The 18,723-nt window shown below is 48.6% G+C and overlaps 1 protein-coding gene across 1 annotated transcript; it reads right to left on the bottom strand.

Moving 5' to 3' along the window:
• Positions 1 to 418: 418 nt before the first annotated feature.
• On the bottom strand, positions 419 to 8,702 carry LOC132572319 (cholinesterase-like). Its single transcript, XM_060239228.1, has 3 exons — positions 7,204 to 8,702; positions 1,400 to 1,560; positions 419 to 526 (listed from the first exon to the last, which is right to left on the bottom strand). Exons 1-3 carry the CDS (start codon positions 8,688 to 8,690, stop codon positions 519 to 521), a joined length of 1,656 nt encoding a protein of 551 aa, XP_060095211.1. The 5' UTR covers positions 8,691 to 8,702; the 3' UTR covers positions 419 to 518.
• Between the last annotated feature and the right edge of the window lie 10,021 nt (positions 8,703 to 18,723).

Below are 18,723 nucleotides of genomic sequence, written 5' to 3'. Positions count from 1 at the left end.
CAAGGACCAGAACAATACACTGTATTCCAAATGAAGCCACACCATAGATCTATACCAGGGCCATATATCTGTCTATACCATAGATCTATACAGGGGCAGTACAATATCAGCAATTTTGTTCTTAGTCCCTTTCCTTAACATAGAGTTTGCCTTTTTCACTGCTCCAGCACAATGGGTTGACAATTTCATTGAGCTATCCACTACCATCTTTCCCCCTCAATCTCAGCAAGTTCAGTCCCCATTAGCCTATAATTGAAGTTGGGATTTTTTTGTGTGTCCCAATGTACAACACTGAACTTTTCAGAACAGTAGAATGGCAATTTGGCTAAGGGCTGCAGGGCTAATATCAAGAAGATGAACCTCCAACTCTATGTTTTATTAGACCTGTGTTAGTGAGTTCAAAGCAAATAACATCTGCACAATAAATGGATCTTTATTACTCAGCATGGAATATTCTCCTGTGCTTTTCCAGGCTTCTTGGAACCAGCTAGGCGTGTCCTTAAGGAGCAGGAAGTCCATCAGTTACCTGTAACCAACATAGGAGTATGGTGTGGTCAAGCTGCAGTGTAGACTGAATGAGAAACCTGAAATCACACCTTATAGTCAGAAATGACAAGAAACCACAAGGTTGATCTTTCAGTGAAAATGGACTCTTGAATAACCATTTACACGTGGCCCTGTGTTTATGGAATTTCTGCTGTTTAAAAATGGTTGTTTCTTACTCAGGAACACTACAGAGCAATGATCAGTGGGGTGTGATCCAGTAATGTCTCCACAAATGTCATAAGACAGGGATGGGACCCCACAAAGGACCATGTGGAGGTGAAAAGTGCCATTAAATCAAAGCTGACGTAGCAAACTGTCATAGGGCTTTCAAGGCAAGAGACAAACAGAGGCCATTTGCCACTGCCAGCCTCTACAGGTTTCCTTGGTGGCCCGAATCTGGATTGCCTTGGTTGTCCAAGTACTAACCAGGGCTGACCCTGCTTAGCTTCTGAGATCTGATGAGACCAGGTCAACTTGGGCTATTCAGGTTGGGGCAAGAACCATCTGTACAGTTTAAATTTGGCTGGAGAAAGCAAAACCAATTTAGGAAGTCTGGAAAATATTTTTTTGAAGTTAAGATTTAAGAATCTTGGGACTGCTGAACTAATTTGTTTTGGAACCAGATCTTGTATGTGTGGATATGTTTGCTGCCTATTCTGCAGGCAAGATTTGTAAGTAAACAGCCCCAACTGCTGAGGGAAGGATCACAAAACAATCCCCCCCCCCCCCCGATTTAGGAGGTGCGATTCCAATCCAAGCTAAGTTTTCTAGAAAACTTTCTCTCATGAGATATCTATCATCCAACCCACAACCAACCCAAAGTAGGAACCATGAATCTAAAAGCTGGACTCACTTGACTGCACAACATTCAAAACCTGCTTCCAGAAGCCACAATGTTGGGCAGGTGATTTCTGTAGAGTTTGGGATGGTTGTGTGCTAAGGAGGAAGAAGTTCTGCTCTGTGGCATTGTAGAGTTGCCACTGAACCTCATCGGCGGTTATCCCATTAGGATTCCTGTGAAGAGAATGGAAAAATACCTTAATGCAGTAGAGGGCAAGATCCTGCGTAAGCTGTGTAGCATATTGAAACTACTCATTCGTTTGTTTTATGCTAAAAATTTATTTCCCACACCATGGCTGTTGGAGCAAGAATCTACATAAACCCAGTCTGACAGCTACAGTATGACAGCTGGTGATCTAGCTGCCAGGCTAGGTCACAGTGACCTGATCAGCAGACCGGCTTGAGCCGGCAGAAGCCAAGTGATGCAATCTGCTGAGTCAGCACGGCCAGGATTGGCTGCTTGGACTATATATGATCTGTGTGTGCATCACACAGGTCTCTCCCTGTGAGATGGTGGTTAGGCGAAGCACTTTGTCCGTGGAGGTGATATTGTATAGACTGCACAAGAGAGCACTTGTCGTGTATATATGTTAATACACCTTTTGGCACTAGTTGCACGTGTCGGCCTGATTTTCTTTCCTGAAGCCCTGTGTCGGGCAAGTCATCTCCCTCACTCTGCTACTCCCGCTCCGACAGGGTTATGGGCCCAGGGCGGTTCCGCTGCGCGGAGGAGAGAGTTGAGAGTTGAGCTGACTGTGAGTTTGGAAAGAGCCGGAGGCGAGGAACGCCGGTGAAGGACACAGAAGCACCACCGTTCTCTGTTTGAGAGCCAGAGGGACGTCGGCAGCCAGCTGTGAGGAGGAGTCGGCACGATGGCTCAGCAACAGCTTGGAGTAGCCGTTGAGAAGCTCACCTCAGCCAACTACGCGGTGTGGAGCCTGAGAATGCAACACTACCTCAAGCGTGAAGGGCAATGGCTGTTCGTGAGTAACCCCCCTGCTGACTTATCTCCTGCCGAGACTGTGTTATCGGATAAGGCACTGGCCAACATAGTGCTATCTATAGGAGATGACCAGCTGGTTTATGTGCGAGGGAAGGACACTCCCAAGGCTGCCTGGGACGCGTTGAGTGCGGTGCATGTTAGCACCACTGCTGGTTCCCTCATGGCCTTGACAAGGAGGATGTTCCGCACCGTTATGCCGGCTGGAGGGTGTGTGAAAGATCACATCAAACGGCTAACGGACTGTTTTGTTGAGCTGGAGGCAAGAGGCAAGACTGTAGCTCCAGACGACAGAGTGTACATTTTGCTGTCGTCGTTGCCACCTGAGTACACTCCCCTGATAACTTCTCTGGAGACGGTGGACGTAGCGACCCTGACCATGGAATACGTCTGTGCCCACCTGCTTGACTTCCAAGAGAGAATTGCGGCCGTGAGCTGTCCGGGGGTGTCGGCCGGGCAGCGTGCTGTTATCGGTGTGTCCGGGAAGACAGCCAAGAATGAGCCAGCTTTTGCTGCTGGCAGGCGTCCGAAGGTGGAGGAAGTGGAGCCGACTGCGTTTGCAGTCCGTCGCTGCTATGGATGCGGGTCGTCGCAGCACCTGCTCCGAGCTTGCCCTGAGAGGGAGAAGAGGCGGGGGCGTGTGCGGCGAGAGCGGAGGACCGCCAGCCCGTGTGAGGAAGCAACCCGGCTGGTCACGTCTGCAGTAGAGAGCACAGGGTCTGCTTGGATTTTAGACTCCGGGGCAACGAGCCATCTCTGCTGCGAGAAGGAGTTGTTGAAAAACATTGACAGTCCTGAGCATAAGTATGTGAGATTGGCTGATGGGACCACTGCCAATTCTGTTTGCTCAGGCAATGTGGAATTTCCTGCACTGAAATGTATGTTGCAAAATGTGTTGTATGTACCCTCACTGCAGTCTAACCTGTTGAGTGTTAGCACACTGTTTGACCAGGGATACCAGGTGAGATTTGAGAAAACCTGCTGCAAAATCCTGGGAGGTGGGGGAAAGTTGCTTGTGACAGGAAAGAGGGAAGGTAAACTGTATGTGGTCCAGAGTGATTGTGCCCAGGTGGCTCAGGTGTCGAATGAGCCTGTGCACAATAATTGTATACATTTGCTCCATAGGAGACTTGGGCACTGCGGATTTAGGGCGTTAAAGAAAACCCTGGAGCTTGTGCCTAGTTTGAAAGTAAATCCTTGCAAATGTTACTTGGATTGCCAGGTCTGCAAGAAGACCAAAAGCAAGGCGTGTGCTGTTGCTAAAGAAAGCTCAAGGGAAAGCACACGAGCCCTGGAACTAGTCCATTTAGACGTTATTGGCCCATTGCCAAAGAGTCTGTCGGGGAGGAGATACTGCTTGGTGGCCACCGACGACCACACGAGGTACGCGTGGGTTTTCACCATGGTGCATAAGTCTGAGGTGTATAAGACATTCACCAAGTGGGTCAAAGCAGTGGAGAGACAATTAGGGGTTAATCTCCTGGCTGTACAAACCGACAGAGGGGGGGAATTCTTATCTAACCAGATGAAACGTTGGCTGGAGAACAAGGGCATCGCCCACCGTCTGACGAACCCGGCAACGCCCCGAGAAAATGGGCATGGGGCTGTATTGCAGAATGTGATGTATTGCATGTTAGAGGATGCACAACTGCCAATGACCTATTGGGCAGAAACCATACATGCAGCTGTTTTTTTGCAAAATAGGGTTTGGTGTAATACTGTGAAAAATGTGCCTTACAGGTTACTGTTGAACAAGACCCCAGATTTGAGTTCTTTAAAAGTCTTTGGGTCACGGGCTCGGGTTGGCATCCACTCCACGAGTAGCGGGGAGGGGGATGTCCGGGCAGAGAGCCTAATTTTTCTGGGCTACAAGCCAAGGGCCAGGTGTTATCGTTTCTGCAATAGCAAATGCAAGATAACACTTAGTAAGAGTGCCCAGTTCAATGAAAAAAGCAGCTGGCCAAGGTTGCACTCCTTGCAGAAACAATTTGTCCTGCTGCCAAGTAGCGATAACGATGTTGGAGCGCAGCCCAGAACTCCAGCCCAGGAGGTGGCACCCAGTGGGGCTGGAGAAGGTGAGCCGAATGCTGGCACAGAGCCTGACGAGCAGAGTCAGGAGGCAGAGCCTCAAATGCAGGAACTGGAGGTAAAGTGTGAGAGTCAGGAGGTTCAACACCCAATTACAGGGGCAGAGCAACCAGCCCAGGAGGTGGGAACAGAGCAACCCGAAGAAGACAAAGCCGGTCCAAGCACAGGGCCACGGGTGTCTGCCAGGTCCACCAAAGGCCAACGTCCCGCTAGGTACAAGTGTCCCTATGTCACTCTGACTGTCAATCCAGACCCACCCGGATTTGAGGAAATGTTAAAAGAAAAGGCTAAGAAATGGAAAGCCTGGGTGGCAGAGTGCGAGGCAAGGGAGAAGGAGGCTGAAGCCAAGCGTCTGAAAGAGCTGGCTGAACAGGAACACGATGATGTGTTTTACAATCATGATGAGTTCCTGAACGAATTCCGGAAAGGGTTCCGAGCTACGTAAATATGAACTGTAATGTTGCTGGTGGACATGTATGTAAACTGTGTAAAGTGTTTTGGTGCACTGGGTTTAAATAGATTAGGAGGTGTGTTGGAGCAAGAATCTACATAAACCCAGTCTGACAGCTACAGTATGACAGCTGGTGATCTAGCTGCCAGGCTAGGTCACAGTGACCTGATCAGCAGACCGGCTTGAGCCGGCAGAAGCCAAGTGATGCAATCTGCTGAGTCAGCACGGCCAGGATTGGCTGCTTGGACTATATATGATCTGTGTGTGCATCACACAGGTCTCTCCCTGTGAGATGGTGGTTAGGCGAAGCACTTTGTCCGTGGAGGTGATATTGTATAGACTGCACAAGAGAGCACTTGTCGTGTATATATGTTAATACACCTTTTGGCACTAGTTGCACGTGTCGGCCTGATTTTCTTTCCTGAAGCCCTGTGTCGGGCAAGTCATCTCCCTCACTCTGCTACTCCCGCTCCGACAATCCCAGAGGAAAGTTTACACTATTCAATATCTGGTTTTGCTATTGTATGTATATGTGTTTTTATTGAAGAATTGTATAATTTTAAATGTTTTTAACATTCAAAAGGCTTTCATGTTTGCCACCATGGGGGCCCTAATTGGCTGGAAAAACAGCATAAAATTGTTTCAGTTAATTAATTAAATCTTAGTCATGGCAACAATAAAGATTTACATTACACTTGAACTAAGTACACCTGAATGAAGCTACATGCCTGATTTGTTTAATACACTAGTAGCTCAAAGAGATGCATCATGAGGCTGAAAATCAGACATACAGGTAGAGTTGCCAAGTCTGACTCAAGAAATATCTGGGGACTTTGGGGATGGAGCCAGGAGACTTTGGGAGAGGAGCCAGGAGCAAGGGTGTGGCAAAAACAACTGAACTCCAAAGGGAGTTCTGGCCATCACATTTAAAGGGACCACACACCTTTTAAATGCCTTCCCTCCATTTGGAATAATGAAGGATAGCAGCACTTCCTTTGGGGGCTCATAGAATTGGCCCCCCTGGTTCAATCTTTTTGAAACTTTGAGGGTATTTTGAGGAGAGGCATTGGATGCTATGCTGAAAATTCAGTGCCTCTACCTCAAACAACAGCCTCCTCAGATCCCCAGATACCTGTGGATCAATTCTGCATTATACCCTATGGGAATCGGTCTCCACAGGAAATAATGGAGTGCCCAGCAGACATTTCCTCCCCCCCCACACACACTTTCTGATGACCCTGAAGTGGGGGGAGGGCCTCCAAACAGGGGGATCCCCTGCCTCCACCTGGGGATTGGCAACCCTACATACAAGACAGCAAACATCCAAAGCAGAGTTGCATCCTTCCAAGCCCATTGATTTCAATAGGCTTTAAAGGGTGTTACTCCATTTAGGAACACAAATAAGTTGCCAACCTCCAGGTAGAGCCTGGAGTTCTCCTAAAATTATGACTTATCTCCAGACTACAGAGATCAGTTCTTATGGAGAAAATGACTTCTTTGGAGTGTGGACTCTATGGCATAATACCCTACAGGTCTCTCTTCTCCCCAAACCCTGCCCTTCCTCAACTCCACCCCCAGATCTCCAGGAATTTCCCAGTAATGTGGCTGGCAACTGGTAGTGCACTACCAGATTTCTAAAAGGTTAGCAACATCAAAGCCTGCACCATGAGAACACCAACTGCAGCAGCTCCAGAAGCCTGTAACAGCTCCAGCAGCAACTTACAATAAAAGTGCTGAACTGAACTTACAGTGACCAGGTTGGAGAACTTACCCTCACCAGGCAGTAGAAGCTGCAACTGGAACCTACCCTGCTTCATTAGGCAAACTGTGAAGTCTAGCACAAGTATGCATGGGGCAGCCCCATCCCCTGAAAGACTCCCTTAAAGCCTTCCAAGCAGCCTATGGCACCATTGGCACACACTGTGGGCATCGCACAAAGGGCGTGGCCCTTGTTGCTGTCCTTTGTGCAAGTTCTGCTGAGTAAGCCATTGCTTACTTTATCTCCTATGGGTGAGCTTTTCCCATAATGAATATATGCCTGGCAAAGGATACTTAGATTTATCAGATCATGCGGGTGGCCTTCTGACCAATTATTGTGTCTTTCTGTGTTGCTTTCAGAGGGAAATTTGATTATTGGATTGTGTGGTGCTTAATGTAAGGAGTCATCTTAGTGAAAGAACTAATAGGCACTTTCTCATCCTTATTCAAATGTTTTAAACAAAAGGGCATGCCTATGGTAGAGAGCAGAAGGGCACAAGAGGAAAAGTGGATGCCTTACCCATGTCTAGCAAACTCCGCCCAGTATAGCTTCACCCGGCGACTTAACGCAGCCTCCTCCTCTGTGTATGTTTGGTTGGCAGCCAGGATCATCTTAAAAGTGCCAAATAAGTAAGGTACTTCAGCACCGTGGATTCCTCCAGTCCACTCAGGCCAAACGGAACCTGAAGTGTGCTGTGAAAAGAAGTACACATGCACAGGACTCCCAGCTTCGGTCAGCTTTGCAGCAATTTCTGCTAAGGGGCATACAAAGAAGTAATCACCACTGGACTGCACCATGGCCCTGCGGTGGGATGAGGGGCCATGATCCTCTTCACTGTATTTCTGTGCCACAGTCTGGACAACTTCTTCTGAGGCCCTTCGTACCGTCCTCTTCACACCCTCCAGCAGCTGCTCCCAAGTTAATAGCCCATCTTTGGCATCTGGAAAACGGTCAATCACAAGCATAGCCCCTTCGTCGGAAGTGGTGCCAATTAGAACTGGTATATTTGGAATGCGCCCAGTCTCCAGCAGCTTCTGCGGGTCCTCAGGGAGGAACTCTCCATCAGTGATGGGTGTGAAAGGAATGTCCAGAAGCATTGTGCTGTTCAGTACAGATAACTCATACTGCGTGAAACCCGCTACATCCTTTCTCTGTAGGCATGCTACCACATCTGTGCCTTTATCTTGAGTACAGCCCAGTGCCTGGGCCAAAGCAAAAGCATTCTGTTTGGCCTCCTCAGGACTCATCCAAGCCCAGACAGCATTCACAGTTCCACTTTGCATCACAGCCCGGGCAAAAAGAGGCTGGCTTCCTGGAGAGAGAAGATGGAAACCCACCAAGGCTCCTCCAGCACTGTGTCCTGAAATGGTCACCCGACTGGGATCTCCTCCAAAGGTGGCTGCATTCTCTTTCACCCATTTCAGTGCCAGCTGTTGGTCCCAGAGGCCAGCATTACCTGGGGCACCTGGTGGTAATGAAAGGAAACCCAGCGCCCCCAAGCGGTAATTCAAGGAGACCACTATGAGATTCTCCTCAGCAGCTAACGATGCCCCATTATACAGATCCAGAGAAGATGAGCCAGTGATATACCCTCCACCATGTATCCAGACAAGGACAGGGACTGGGGTAGGAGGCCTTGGATGGGGCACCCAGATATTCAGAAAGAGACAGTCCTCTGACAGGGGTGGATTGACAGCCCACATTGAAGCATGGGGGATGTCATGAACAAGGAACTGGGAGCAGGAATTGCCAAAGCTGGTAGCCTCCAAAACTTGACTCCAAGGCTGATGAGGAAGGGGCTTCTGAAAACGCAATTTCCCCACAGGAGGTTCTGCATAGGGGATCCCCAGATAAGCAGTCAGGGTGCCAGAGCCAACCTGGATATGTCTGCCTTTGATAGGGCCACTGCTGGTGACCACAACAGTGTCATCTTCTTCAGAGGCATAGTTGGAGGCCAGTGGGGAAAGGAGGAGGAGCCACAAGAATGAAAGACAGAGATTGGGCATTTCAGCAGCTGGAAGGAAAGAGAAAGTCCCAGGGAAAGTTATATGAAATAGAAGATGGGGTGCTTATCTTTTTACCACACCACTGCTCCCATCTAACTCATGATTGGTTGTGACAGGAAAAAAAGTTTTTTTCTTGCTCAGGAAACAAGTGATCTTTGGATACCGGGGTGGGGGAAAGCTGTTTTCTGAGGTAGAGGCACCAAATTTTCAGCATTGTCTCTGGTGCCTCTCCTCCAAAAAAAACCCCAAGTTTCAAAAAGATTAAACCAGGGGGTCTGATTCTATGAGCCCCAAAATAAGGTGCACCCATCCTCCATTATTTTCAGTGGAAGGAAGGCATTTAAAACGAATGCTGCCCCTTTAAACATGATGGCCAGCACTCCCTTCAGAGTTCATTCATGCTTTTTGCAACCTGGCTCCACTCCCAAAGCCCCCAGATACTTCCTGATTTGGACCTGACAAACCTAGCTGTCATCATTTATGATGATGAGTTGTCTTCAGGGGTGGGGTTCCCCATCCAGGCAGTTCTGTGGCAGCACATTGGGGCCTCCAAAACCAGGGGAATCCCCGCCCATGGTGGGAGGCTGGGAATCCTACCCAACCGGGACCCTACATATGCCGCTTGCAAGTGTTATGGGGGCACATCTTTCACAGGGAGGCATGGGCTACTTCTACAGGAGAGGTTCCTTCTGCAGGTGACCTAGTAGATGCTGGCAGGGTAAAAGGTTTCAGGCTCAGCAGACCCACATCTGGTCATGGTGCTGGCTTTGAGATTGTCCAAGTGGCTATTGGGTTTCACTTCCTGAAGGAAAGCTCAGTGTGGAAGTCTCTAAAAGGGGTTGGGATCACCTTCCTTATCCCTGCAATATAGCTCTGAATGACAGCACTTGGGCCAGGCAAGGCCTTCATGAGGCAGAGGTCCTTCACTTCCAGGGTCTTTGCCCTCCAGCTCCCCTCCCTGCAGTGAGGCAGAGGCAGGTTTTCAACCCCTTCCTTTCCATGGCTATGGATATCTGCTTTTTGTGCCTCCCCTGGAACCAGGTGCACCACCACAAGCAAGCCACCCTGTGCTTTCCAGCATTTTCCCTAGGAGGCCTGGGCCAAGCCTCCTGAATGCCACCTCCAGTGGCTACAGCCCCAGTCATCAGTAGACAGCTACCCCAAGTGTTTTCAGTACCGCTCCTCCTCTATTTGACTTACCTTATCAGTCATTTTCCATCTATTTAACTGTCCTTTTGGACTGCTCTGTTCTGTGGATCAAAAACTGGCTGAGTAATAGGAAGCAGAGAGTGAGTATAAATGGGCAGTCTTCGCAGTGGAGGACGGTAAGCAGTGGGGTGCCACAGGGCTCGGTACTGGGTCCCATGCTCTTTAACTTGTTCATAAATGATTTAGAGTTGGGAGTGAGCAGTGAAGTGGCCAAGTTTGCGGATGACACTAAATTGTTCAGGGTGGTGAGAACCAGAGAGGATTGTGAGGAACTCCAAAGGGATCTGTTGAGGCTGGGTGAGTGGGCGTCAACGTGGCAGATGCGGTTCAATGTGGCCAAGTGCAAAGTAATGCACATTGGGGCTAAGAATCCCAGCTACAAATACAAGTTGATGGGGTGTGAACTGGCAGAGACTGATCAAGAGAGAGATCTTGGGGTCATGATGGATAACTCACTGAAAGTGTCAAGACAGTGTGCGTTTGCAATAAAAAAGGCCAATGCCATGCTGGGAATTATTAGGAAGGGAATTGAAAACAAATCAGCCAGTATCATAATGCCCCTGTATAAATCGATGGTGCGGTCTCATTTGGAGTACTGTGTGCAGTTCTGGTCGCCGCACCTCAAAAAGGATATTATAGCTTTAGAGAAGGTGCAGAGAAGGGCAACTAGAATGATTAAAGGGCTGGAGCACTTTCCCTATGAAGAAAGGTTGAAACGCTTGGGACTCTTTAGCTTGGAGAAACGTCGACTGCGGGGTGACATGATAGAGGTTTACAAGATAATGCATGGAATGGAGAAAGTAGAGAAAGAAGTACTTTTCTCCCTTTCTCACAATACAAGAACTCGTGGGCATTCGATGAAATTGCTGAGCAGACAGGTTAAAACGGATAAAAGGAAGTACTTCTTCACCCAAAGGGTGATTAACATGTGGAATTCACTGCCGCAGGAGGTGGTGGCGGCCACAAGTATAGCCACCTTCAAGAGGGGTTTAGATAAAAATATGGAGCACAGGTCCATCAGTGGCTATTAGCCACAGTGTATGTGTGTATATAACATTTTTTGCCACTGTGTGACACAGAGTGTTGGACTTGATGGGCCGTTGGCCTGATCCAACATGGCTTCTCTTATGTTCTTATGTGTGTGTTTATGCCCTCGCTTGCTGTTATTGGTAGGTTTTATTGGCATTGATTGACATGTTTGTAATGCTACTGAGTGGGGGTTTTTTGGTATTATTTTTTATTATCTGCTTGGTTTCACTTAATTGTTGTGAGCTGCCTTGTGCAGGTCTGGAGAAGGCAATGTAAATTTTTGTAAAAAATGAATAAATATTTCACCTATTCTCACCTTTGCTCTGCTCAAACCTTTTTCTTCCTGCATAAGAACATAAGAGAAGCCATGTTGGATCAGGCCAATGGCCCATCCAGTCCAACACTCTGTGTCACACAGTGGCCAAAAAACTTAGTATAGAAGTAGGGCTGGCATCAACATACTCAGAGATGGGGCAGATGCTGGGCCCCAGGCTTGCCTCTGGCTCTTGTGCCTCCCCATCATCACTCACCCATGCAGCCTTCCCCCACTCATTGGCTTGCAAGCACACTGCCCTGCATGTTGCAAGCTATCCATGCTGCCTATCATTGCATGGGTGGGGCATGGCAGGACTTCTGGAGGTCACCTGGCAGAAGCCCCAGCTGCATGTGACGTTCTGTGCTGTTGAGGAAAGGGCATGTGGGTAGGGTTGCCAAGTCCAATTCATGAAATATCTGGGACTTTGGGGGTGGGACCAGGAGCAAGGTTGTGACAAGCATGATTGAACTCCAAAGGGAGTTCTGACCATTACATTTAAAGGGACCGCACACTTTCGAAATGCCTTCCCTCCATGGGAAAGAATGAAGGGTAGGGGCACCTTCTTTGGGGGTTCATAGAATTGGACCCCGTGGTCCAATCCTTTTGAAACTTGGAAGGTGTTTTGAGGAGAGGCATCAGATGCTACGCAACACATTTGGTGCCTCTATTTCAAAAAATAGCCCCCCCCCCGAACCCCAGATACCCACAGATCAATTCTCCATTATACTCTATGGGAACCGGTCTCCATAGGGAATAACGGAGTGCCAGCAGACATTTCACTCCCCCCCCCCACTTTCTGATGACCCTGAAGGGGGGAGGGCCTCCAAACCGGGGGATCCCCTGCCCTCACCTGGGGATCGGCAACCTTACATGGGGGTGATTACGAGCATAGGTAATTAGAAGGATACGCTGATGGGGGCATGCAGGTGGGTGAACAGAAGGAGAAACTGAAGGCACATACACATACATACACTCAATCCCTACTGAACATGCACAGCTCAGTGCAGGTTAGGGATGCCAGCCTCCAGGTGGGACCTGGGGATTCCCTGAATTATAGCTCACCTCCAGACTACAGACATAATTTTTCCCTGGAGAAAATGAATGGTTTGGAGGGTGGACTCTATGGCACTGGACCATGCTGAGACCCCACCCCACCCCTCCCCAAACCCCACTCTCTTCTGGATCCACCCCCAAAGTTTCCAGGTATTTTCCAACCCAGACCTGGCAACTCTGGCCAGTCGTGTCGGGGGTGGGGGGGAGAATCTGTTATATGGTTACCAAATTCCTTGTGGTGCCTGGCATTGTACCCCATTTAGGAGTCTCTATCCCAAATCTCAATGAGTTTCCCAACCTTCAGCTGGCAACACTGCCCCTAGTCCATCCCCGCTGGTGGTCAAGAGAAACCTTCCAACCCTAATTCCCACTCTTCTCTGTCTGTGCAGGAACATCTGAATGGGCATGATAGCAACATTGTGAGGTAGGAGTTATGATCCCCATTTGCAGATGGAGGGTTGAGGTTGAGCAAGGCAAAAAGCAAGAATCAAACCAAGAACTTCCTGATTCAAACTTTGTCCCTAACAGAGGCAACTTCTAAGCCCACTTCCTAGGAAGCAATTTGCATTGAAATTAATGGGATTTATTTCTCAGTATGCATGCTTAGGATTGCACTCTACATTGTTATTCCACTAAATTCAAACAGCCCATGCACTGCGGCAGACAATCACTAGGTGCTATCAAGAAAAGAACATATGAATCCAAGGCTGCACACCCACAGTAGAGTCCACATACCACTGGGAGCCAGTTTGGTGTAGTGGTTAAAAGTGGTGAACTCTAAACTGGAGAACCAGGTTTGATTCTCCACATGCAGCCAGCTGGATGACCTTGGGCCAGTCACAGTTCTCTCAGACCTCTCCCAGCCCCACCTGCTTCAGAGGGGGTCTGTTATGGGGAGAGGAAAGGAAAGTTATTGTAAGTCACTTAGAGACTCCTTCGGGTAGTGAAGACTAGTACACAAAACCAACTCTTCTTCTTCTATGGGGAGTTGTGAAGACTAGGAGTCAAATACTCTAAATATCTGAAGGGCTGAAGAGGACCAGGCTATGACAAAGGTATTTTTCGCAGGGCAAATAAAGCTGCTATCATTTTAAGTAGATTCCAGTCCTGACACAACACCCCTGCATGATAGCCAATGGTTGACCCTGCTGGGGGACTAGGGGCATACAAGGCAAGGTGGGTCCAGGGCAGTACAATGACAGGTATCAAGCTTTGTGATCCAGGGAGGGAAGAAACCAACAGGGCTGAATGCTTCTTTGGCTATGGCACTTGTCCAAAGCCCTGATTCCACTGGCAGGGACTGGACCAGTCCAGCTGCACTCTAGAAACCCACAGAGGGAACTAGAGCTTGCATGGCAGGAAGGGACGTTGCTAGAGATCAGCCTTGCCACTTTAATTTTTGCTTTCCATTTATTATCTCTTTCTAAAAGACAGGTCACTTGTATGGACTGCATGGACTTACCTTCCTTCTCCCTGATGGACTTTCCCCGCTCCTTCGCAGCTCAATGCAAAACCAGTAAAGGGGACGTGGAGGTGGCTGATGGGCTTCTTTGGCACTGTTATAATAACTGTGGAGCAAGCAACTCAATGTGTACAGTAAGAGCAATGACCACCTGGACTCTGCTCATGCAATGGGAGGAGGGCACACACTGGCAAAGGGGAAATCCATGCAAGGGGTCAAAAGGGATGGGGGGGAACAGTGGCTTTGTCTTGGTGTAGACTGCTGCAGGAAAAAAGACCTGCAGTAACTGATATGGCATGCTGCAGCTATGGAAAACAATGGCTGGTTCCACACTGGTAGAGTTGGAAGGGACCTCCAGGGGCATCTAGTCCAACCCCCTGCACAATGCAGGAAATTCACAAATACCTTCCCACACACACATGCATCCCCAGTATCCCCTGCTCCATGCCCAGAAGATGGCAAAGAACCCTCCAAGATCCGTGGACAAACTGGTCTGGAGAAAAATTGTTGTCTGACCAAAAAATAGTGATCAGCATTTCCCTGTGCATGTAAGAAGGAGCCATGAGAACTAAGCACTGATGCAACCCTTCCTGCCCTCCCTCTCATGATTCGCCTGAGTTCACAGAATCAGCATTGCTATTGGATGGTCCCTGACTTGACTAATTGAGACACACGTCTCTCACTGGTTCCTGACTTAAATTGAGTATAACCCAGTTTTGCCCTGCCTAGCAGCTACCACAAGCCCAGATGTCAAAATAAAAGGTAAATGTAACCCTCTGTGCAAGAACCAGTCATTTCCGACTATGGGGTGACGTCACATCACGATGTTTTCGTGGCAGACTTTTAACGGGGTGGTTTGCCATTGCCTTCCCCAGTCATCTACACTTTCCCCCCAGCAAGCTGGGTACTCATTTGACCGACCTTGGAAGGATGGAAGGCTGAGTCAACCTTGAGCCGGCTGCCTGAACCCAGCTTCCGCCAGAATTGAACTAAGACCGTGAACAGAGAGTTTGGACTGTAGTACTGTAGCTTTACCACTCTGTGCCACAGGGCTTTATACAAATTGAACTAGTGCTTAGCTAGAATCAGCACTCCCTCCTAAAGCCACTGATTAGTTGTAGTCAAAGCCTTTTTTTGTAAAAAAAAAAAAAAAGCCCAGCAGGAGCTCATTTGCATATTAGGCCACAAATCCATGACGTCACCAGAAGTGCAGTCATCCTGCCACACCCACCTCATAGAGTTTCTTTCTGGTATTTGATGCTGGAAGTTCTAGAGAGAGTAAAGACACTATAGTCACTTCAGTAGACAAACACCACACATACCTGAGCTTTAGAATCAGGAGATGGTATACTCTCAGAAATCCTATTGAACTGCATTGCTAAATACTCAAAGAATGAGAACCTGGGATTCTTAGGAATACTCCACTTTGGAAGCCAAATTTTGGGCTAGGCACCATTTTATAGCACTTATACCATAGTCTGATTCCCGGAATGTACGAATAAGGGAGGTCCAAATCTACTCTAGGGTGCAGAATCCTCAATGCTTATTCTTCTTCACAGGGATTCCTGAATCAGGCAACATGATATGGGGAACAGAAGAACTATCTCCTAATCTCAAGGATGAACAAGTTTCATCAGTCCAAAACTTATTGTGGAATGCAGAACTATTTAATCATCAATATTATTTGTAGATGGATTGCAGAATGAACCAGGAGCTGAAAACAGAGAACTGAGAACCAGTTCAGACTGCAAGGGTGGTTTCACACAGGAGATTTGCCCCAACCTAGCCCTGCCTCCCATTTGGATTAGGAATGCAAGATCACACAAGCACATCTGCCCTCCGAGCTGCACCCATACTCACCCCATCTCCAGACACCTCCTATCCGCATAGAAAAACTACCTGGATTTTCCCAATACCATCCTTCTGAATCAGATGTAGGTCGCATAATAGGCTGTTGTCTGAATGCCAGGGCAACTCATAAATGGAAGGCCTGTGTGATCGCGCCAAGCCGTTTCCAGCAAGGTTGGGGTTTTTCCCCTCAACGCATCTCCGAGGAGCACTTGTGTGCTTCTCTGGTTGAGTGCACACAGGGGGGCCTGTCTTAAAAATACAAACCTTTCTGCAGCAGGCCCTTGGTTGAGCCGGGCTAGCAGTGTGAATGGCAACCACTGACCCCTGCTGGGATCCTGCCACTTCAGCAGCGGCTGTCTGATAGGCCAGAAACAATTCAAACTGAAGTGGATTTTTTCCCAATGGGATAAAATCATGTCAATTTCACAGTGTGAAACCATCCCAAGACTGAGAACCCAGGGAAAGCTCCATAAAAGGGTCACAAAACCACTACAGTCCACCTTGCTAGAATTTCTGTTGCTGACAGAAATTCCAGAATGAACTGCTGTTCTAGTGATCTCAATTCCCATTACAAGGCTAAAGGCCCTTAAGCACATAGCATTTAATTCCTAACAGCAGGGCTCTTTTTTTTTGGTAGCAGGAGCTCCTTTGCATATTAGGCCACACACCCCTGATGTAGCCAATCCTACAAATCTAGGTTGGGAAGCACTTGGAGATTGGGGGATGGAGCCTAGGGAGGACAGGGACCTCAGTGGAGTACAGTGCCACAGAATCCACCCTCCAAAGCATCCATTTTCTTCAGGGGAACTGATCTCAGTAGTCTGGAAATAAGCTGAAATTCTAGTAGGCTTCCCAATCCCCAGGTCCCAGTGGGAGATCCCCCGGTTTTACAGGCTTCCCCCCGCCCTCAGCCACCATGTACCTCTAGATCTCCGTCAGGTTTAGAAACCTACAAACAGGTCCCATTTCAAAATGCCTATGTGTGTGTACCTTTAAAGTTGAGCAGGAAGTACTTCATGGGGGATGCTCAGTAGCAGAAGCTCTTCAGAGAACAGCCCTCCATTTGTTTTGCTTTCGTTTTAGAGCAAGTAAGTGGGTGGGTATGAGTGTGTGTGTGTGAGAGAGAGAGCAGCGTAGCTAGGACTGCCAATCCCCAGGTGGGGGCAGGGGATTCCCCGGTTTGGAGTCCCTCCTCCTGCTTCAGGGTCATCAGAAAGTGGGGGGAGGGGAGGAAAATGTCTGCTGGGAACTCTATTATTGCGTATGGAGTATTATTCCCATAGGAAATAATGGAGAATTGGAGAATAATGGAGAATCTGCAGGTATCTGGGGCTCTGGGGAGGCTGTTTTTGGAGCTAGTGGCACCATATTTTCAGTGTAGCATCCAGTGCCTCTTCCCAAGATATCCCCCATGTTTCAAAAGATTGGACTGGGGGGTCCAAGTCTATGAGCCCCAAAAGAAGGTGTCCCTATCCTTCATTATTTCCTATGGAAGGAAGGCATTTAAAAAGGTGTGCTGTTCCTTTAAATGTGATGACCAGAACTTCCTTGGAGTTCAATTATGCTTGTCACACCCTTGCTCCTTGCTCCACCCCCAATGTCTCCTAGCTCCACCCCTAATGTCCCCAGATATTTCTTGAATTGGACTTGGCAACCCTAAATTCTAGGGAATCCCCAGTCCCACCTGGAGGCTGCCATACCTAGGCTGGGACATTGCCTGTTCTGGAAGAAATTGTAATGTCTTTAAAGGAGGAGGCTTGACACATGCAGTCTCATTTTTGCTGCTGATCTCCAGATGAAACAGCGCTCCAGTCCGCTCCGGCTCAAAAGAAGCCCTAGTTGTAGTGATTGCCAGAAGGATGGTGGTGGCTGACACAGTGGCTGAGATAGTGTTGCCAGATCCCTCCTCACCATAGGTGGAGGAGGGGTGGGGAGGGATGACAAAACCAGGTTGGGAAGCACTTGGAGATTGGGGAATGGAGCCTAGGGAGGACAGGGAGCTCAGTGGGGTACAATGCCACAGAGTCCACCCTTCAAAGCATCCAGGGGAACTGATCTCAGTAGTCTGGAAATAAGCTGTAATTCTAGGAAATCCCCAGCCCCACCCTGAAGCTGCCATCCCTAGGCTGGGGCACTACCTGTTCTGGATGGAATTGTACTGTCTTTAAAGGAGGAGGCTTAAGTATGGGGACACATGCAGTATCATTTTTGCTGCTGATATCTCAGCTTCTGTGATTAAGGGGGTACTTTATTGGATTTTCTTGATTTACCAGCTCTAACTGAAACAAACATGATCAGTGATACCCATATCTTGATTACCTAAAGTACAGAGGGAAGGAGTGGATAGTGGGGGAGAATATCTATTGCCAAATGTGTAACATCTTTCCTGAGGACTGTTTCTTTCCCTCTTGTTTCAGTTATTCTATAAAGGCTGGACATAGCCAGAAGCTTGCTTCCAGTTAGGGTTGCCAGCAGGAGACTTACCTGTCAGGGGCTCTAGGGGCTCATCCCAGCAATTTAGTGACATTGCTTGTGGCACAACAATGCCACTTCTGGTGCTGCTGGAACTGACATGGTCATTTCATCAGTGGTGTTCTAGCATTCAGCCAATATTTGATGGTAGAATTGTGGCTAGGGTTAGCAGATCCCCCCAGCTACCAGTGAATGTGGGGTAGGGTTGCCAGATCCAGGCTGAGAAACTCCTGGAGATTTGGGGATGGAGCCTGGAGAGGGAGGGCAACAGTGGGAGGACTTCTAGTGTCCTGGCCCCACTGATGGACCTCCTGATGACACCTGGGTTTTTGGCCACTGTGTGACACAAAGTGTTGGACTGCATGGGCCATTGGCCTGATCCAACATGGCTTCTCTTATGTTCTTAAGCAGGGCCAGTGCATCCATTAGGCAGCCGTAGGTGACTGCCTGCGGTGTGGCTCTGGGGGGGAGTTTCCACCAGTTTCCGCCCTCCCTCCCCACCTTCACCTCCTTGGTGAGAGAAATAGGTGAGCATGGCAGTGGCAGTGTAGCTCCTGCGCCTCAGCATACATGCACCACCTGCCTGCCATCACTCCGCCTCCTGCGTCTGCGCCTCTGGAATGACTAACAAAAATTGACCT

Source organism: Heteronotia binoei, chromosome 5, assembly GCF_032191835.1.
Source record: "Heteronotia binoei isolate CCM8104 ecotype False Entrance Well chromosome 5, APGP_CSIRO_Hbin_v1, whole genome shotgun sequence".
NCBI classification, from domain to species: domain Eukaryota; kingdom Metazoa; phylum Chordata; class Lepidosauria; order Squamata; family Gekkonidae; genus Heteronotia; species Heteronotia binoei.
This window is presented reverse-complemented; position numbering and strand designations above follow the sequence as displayed.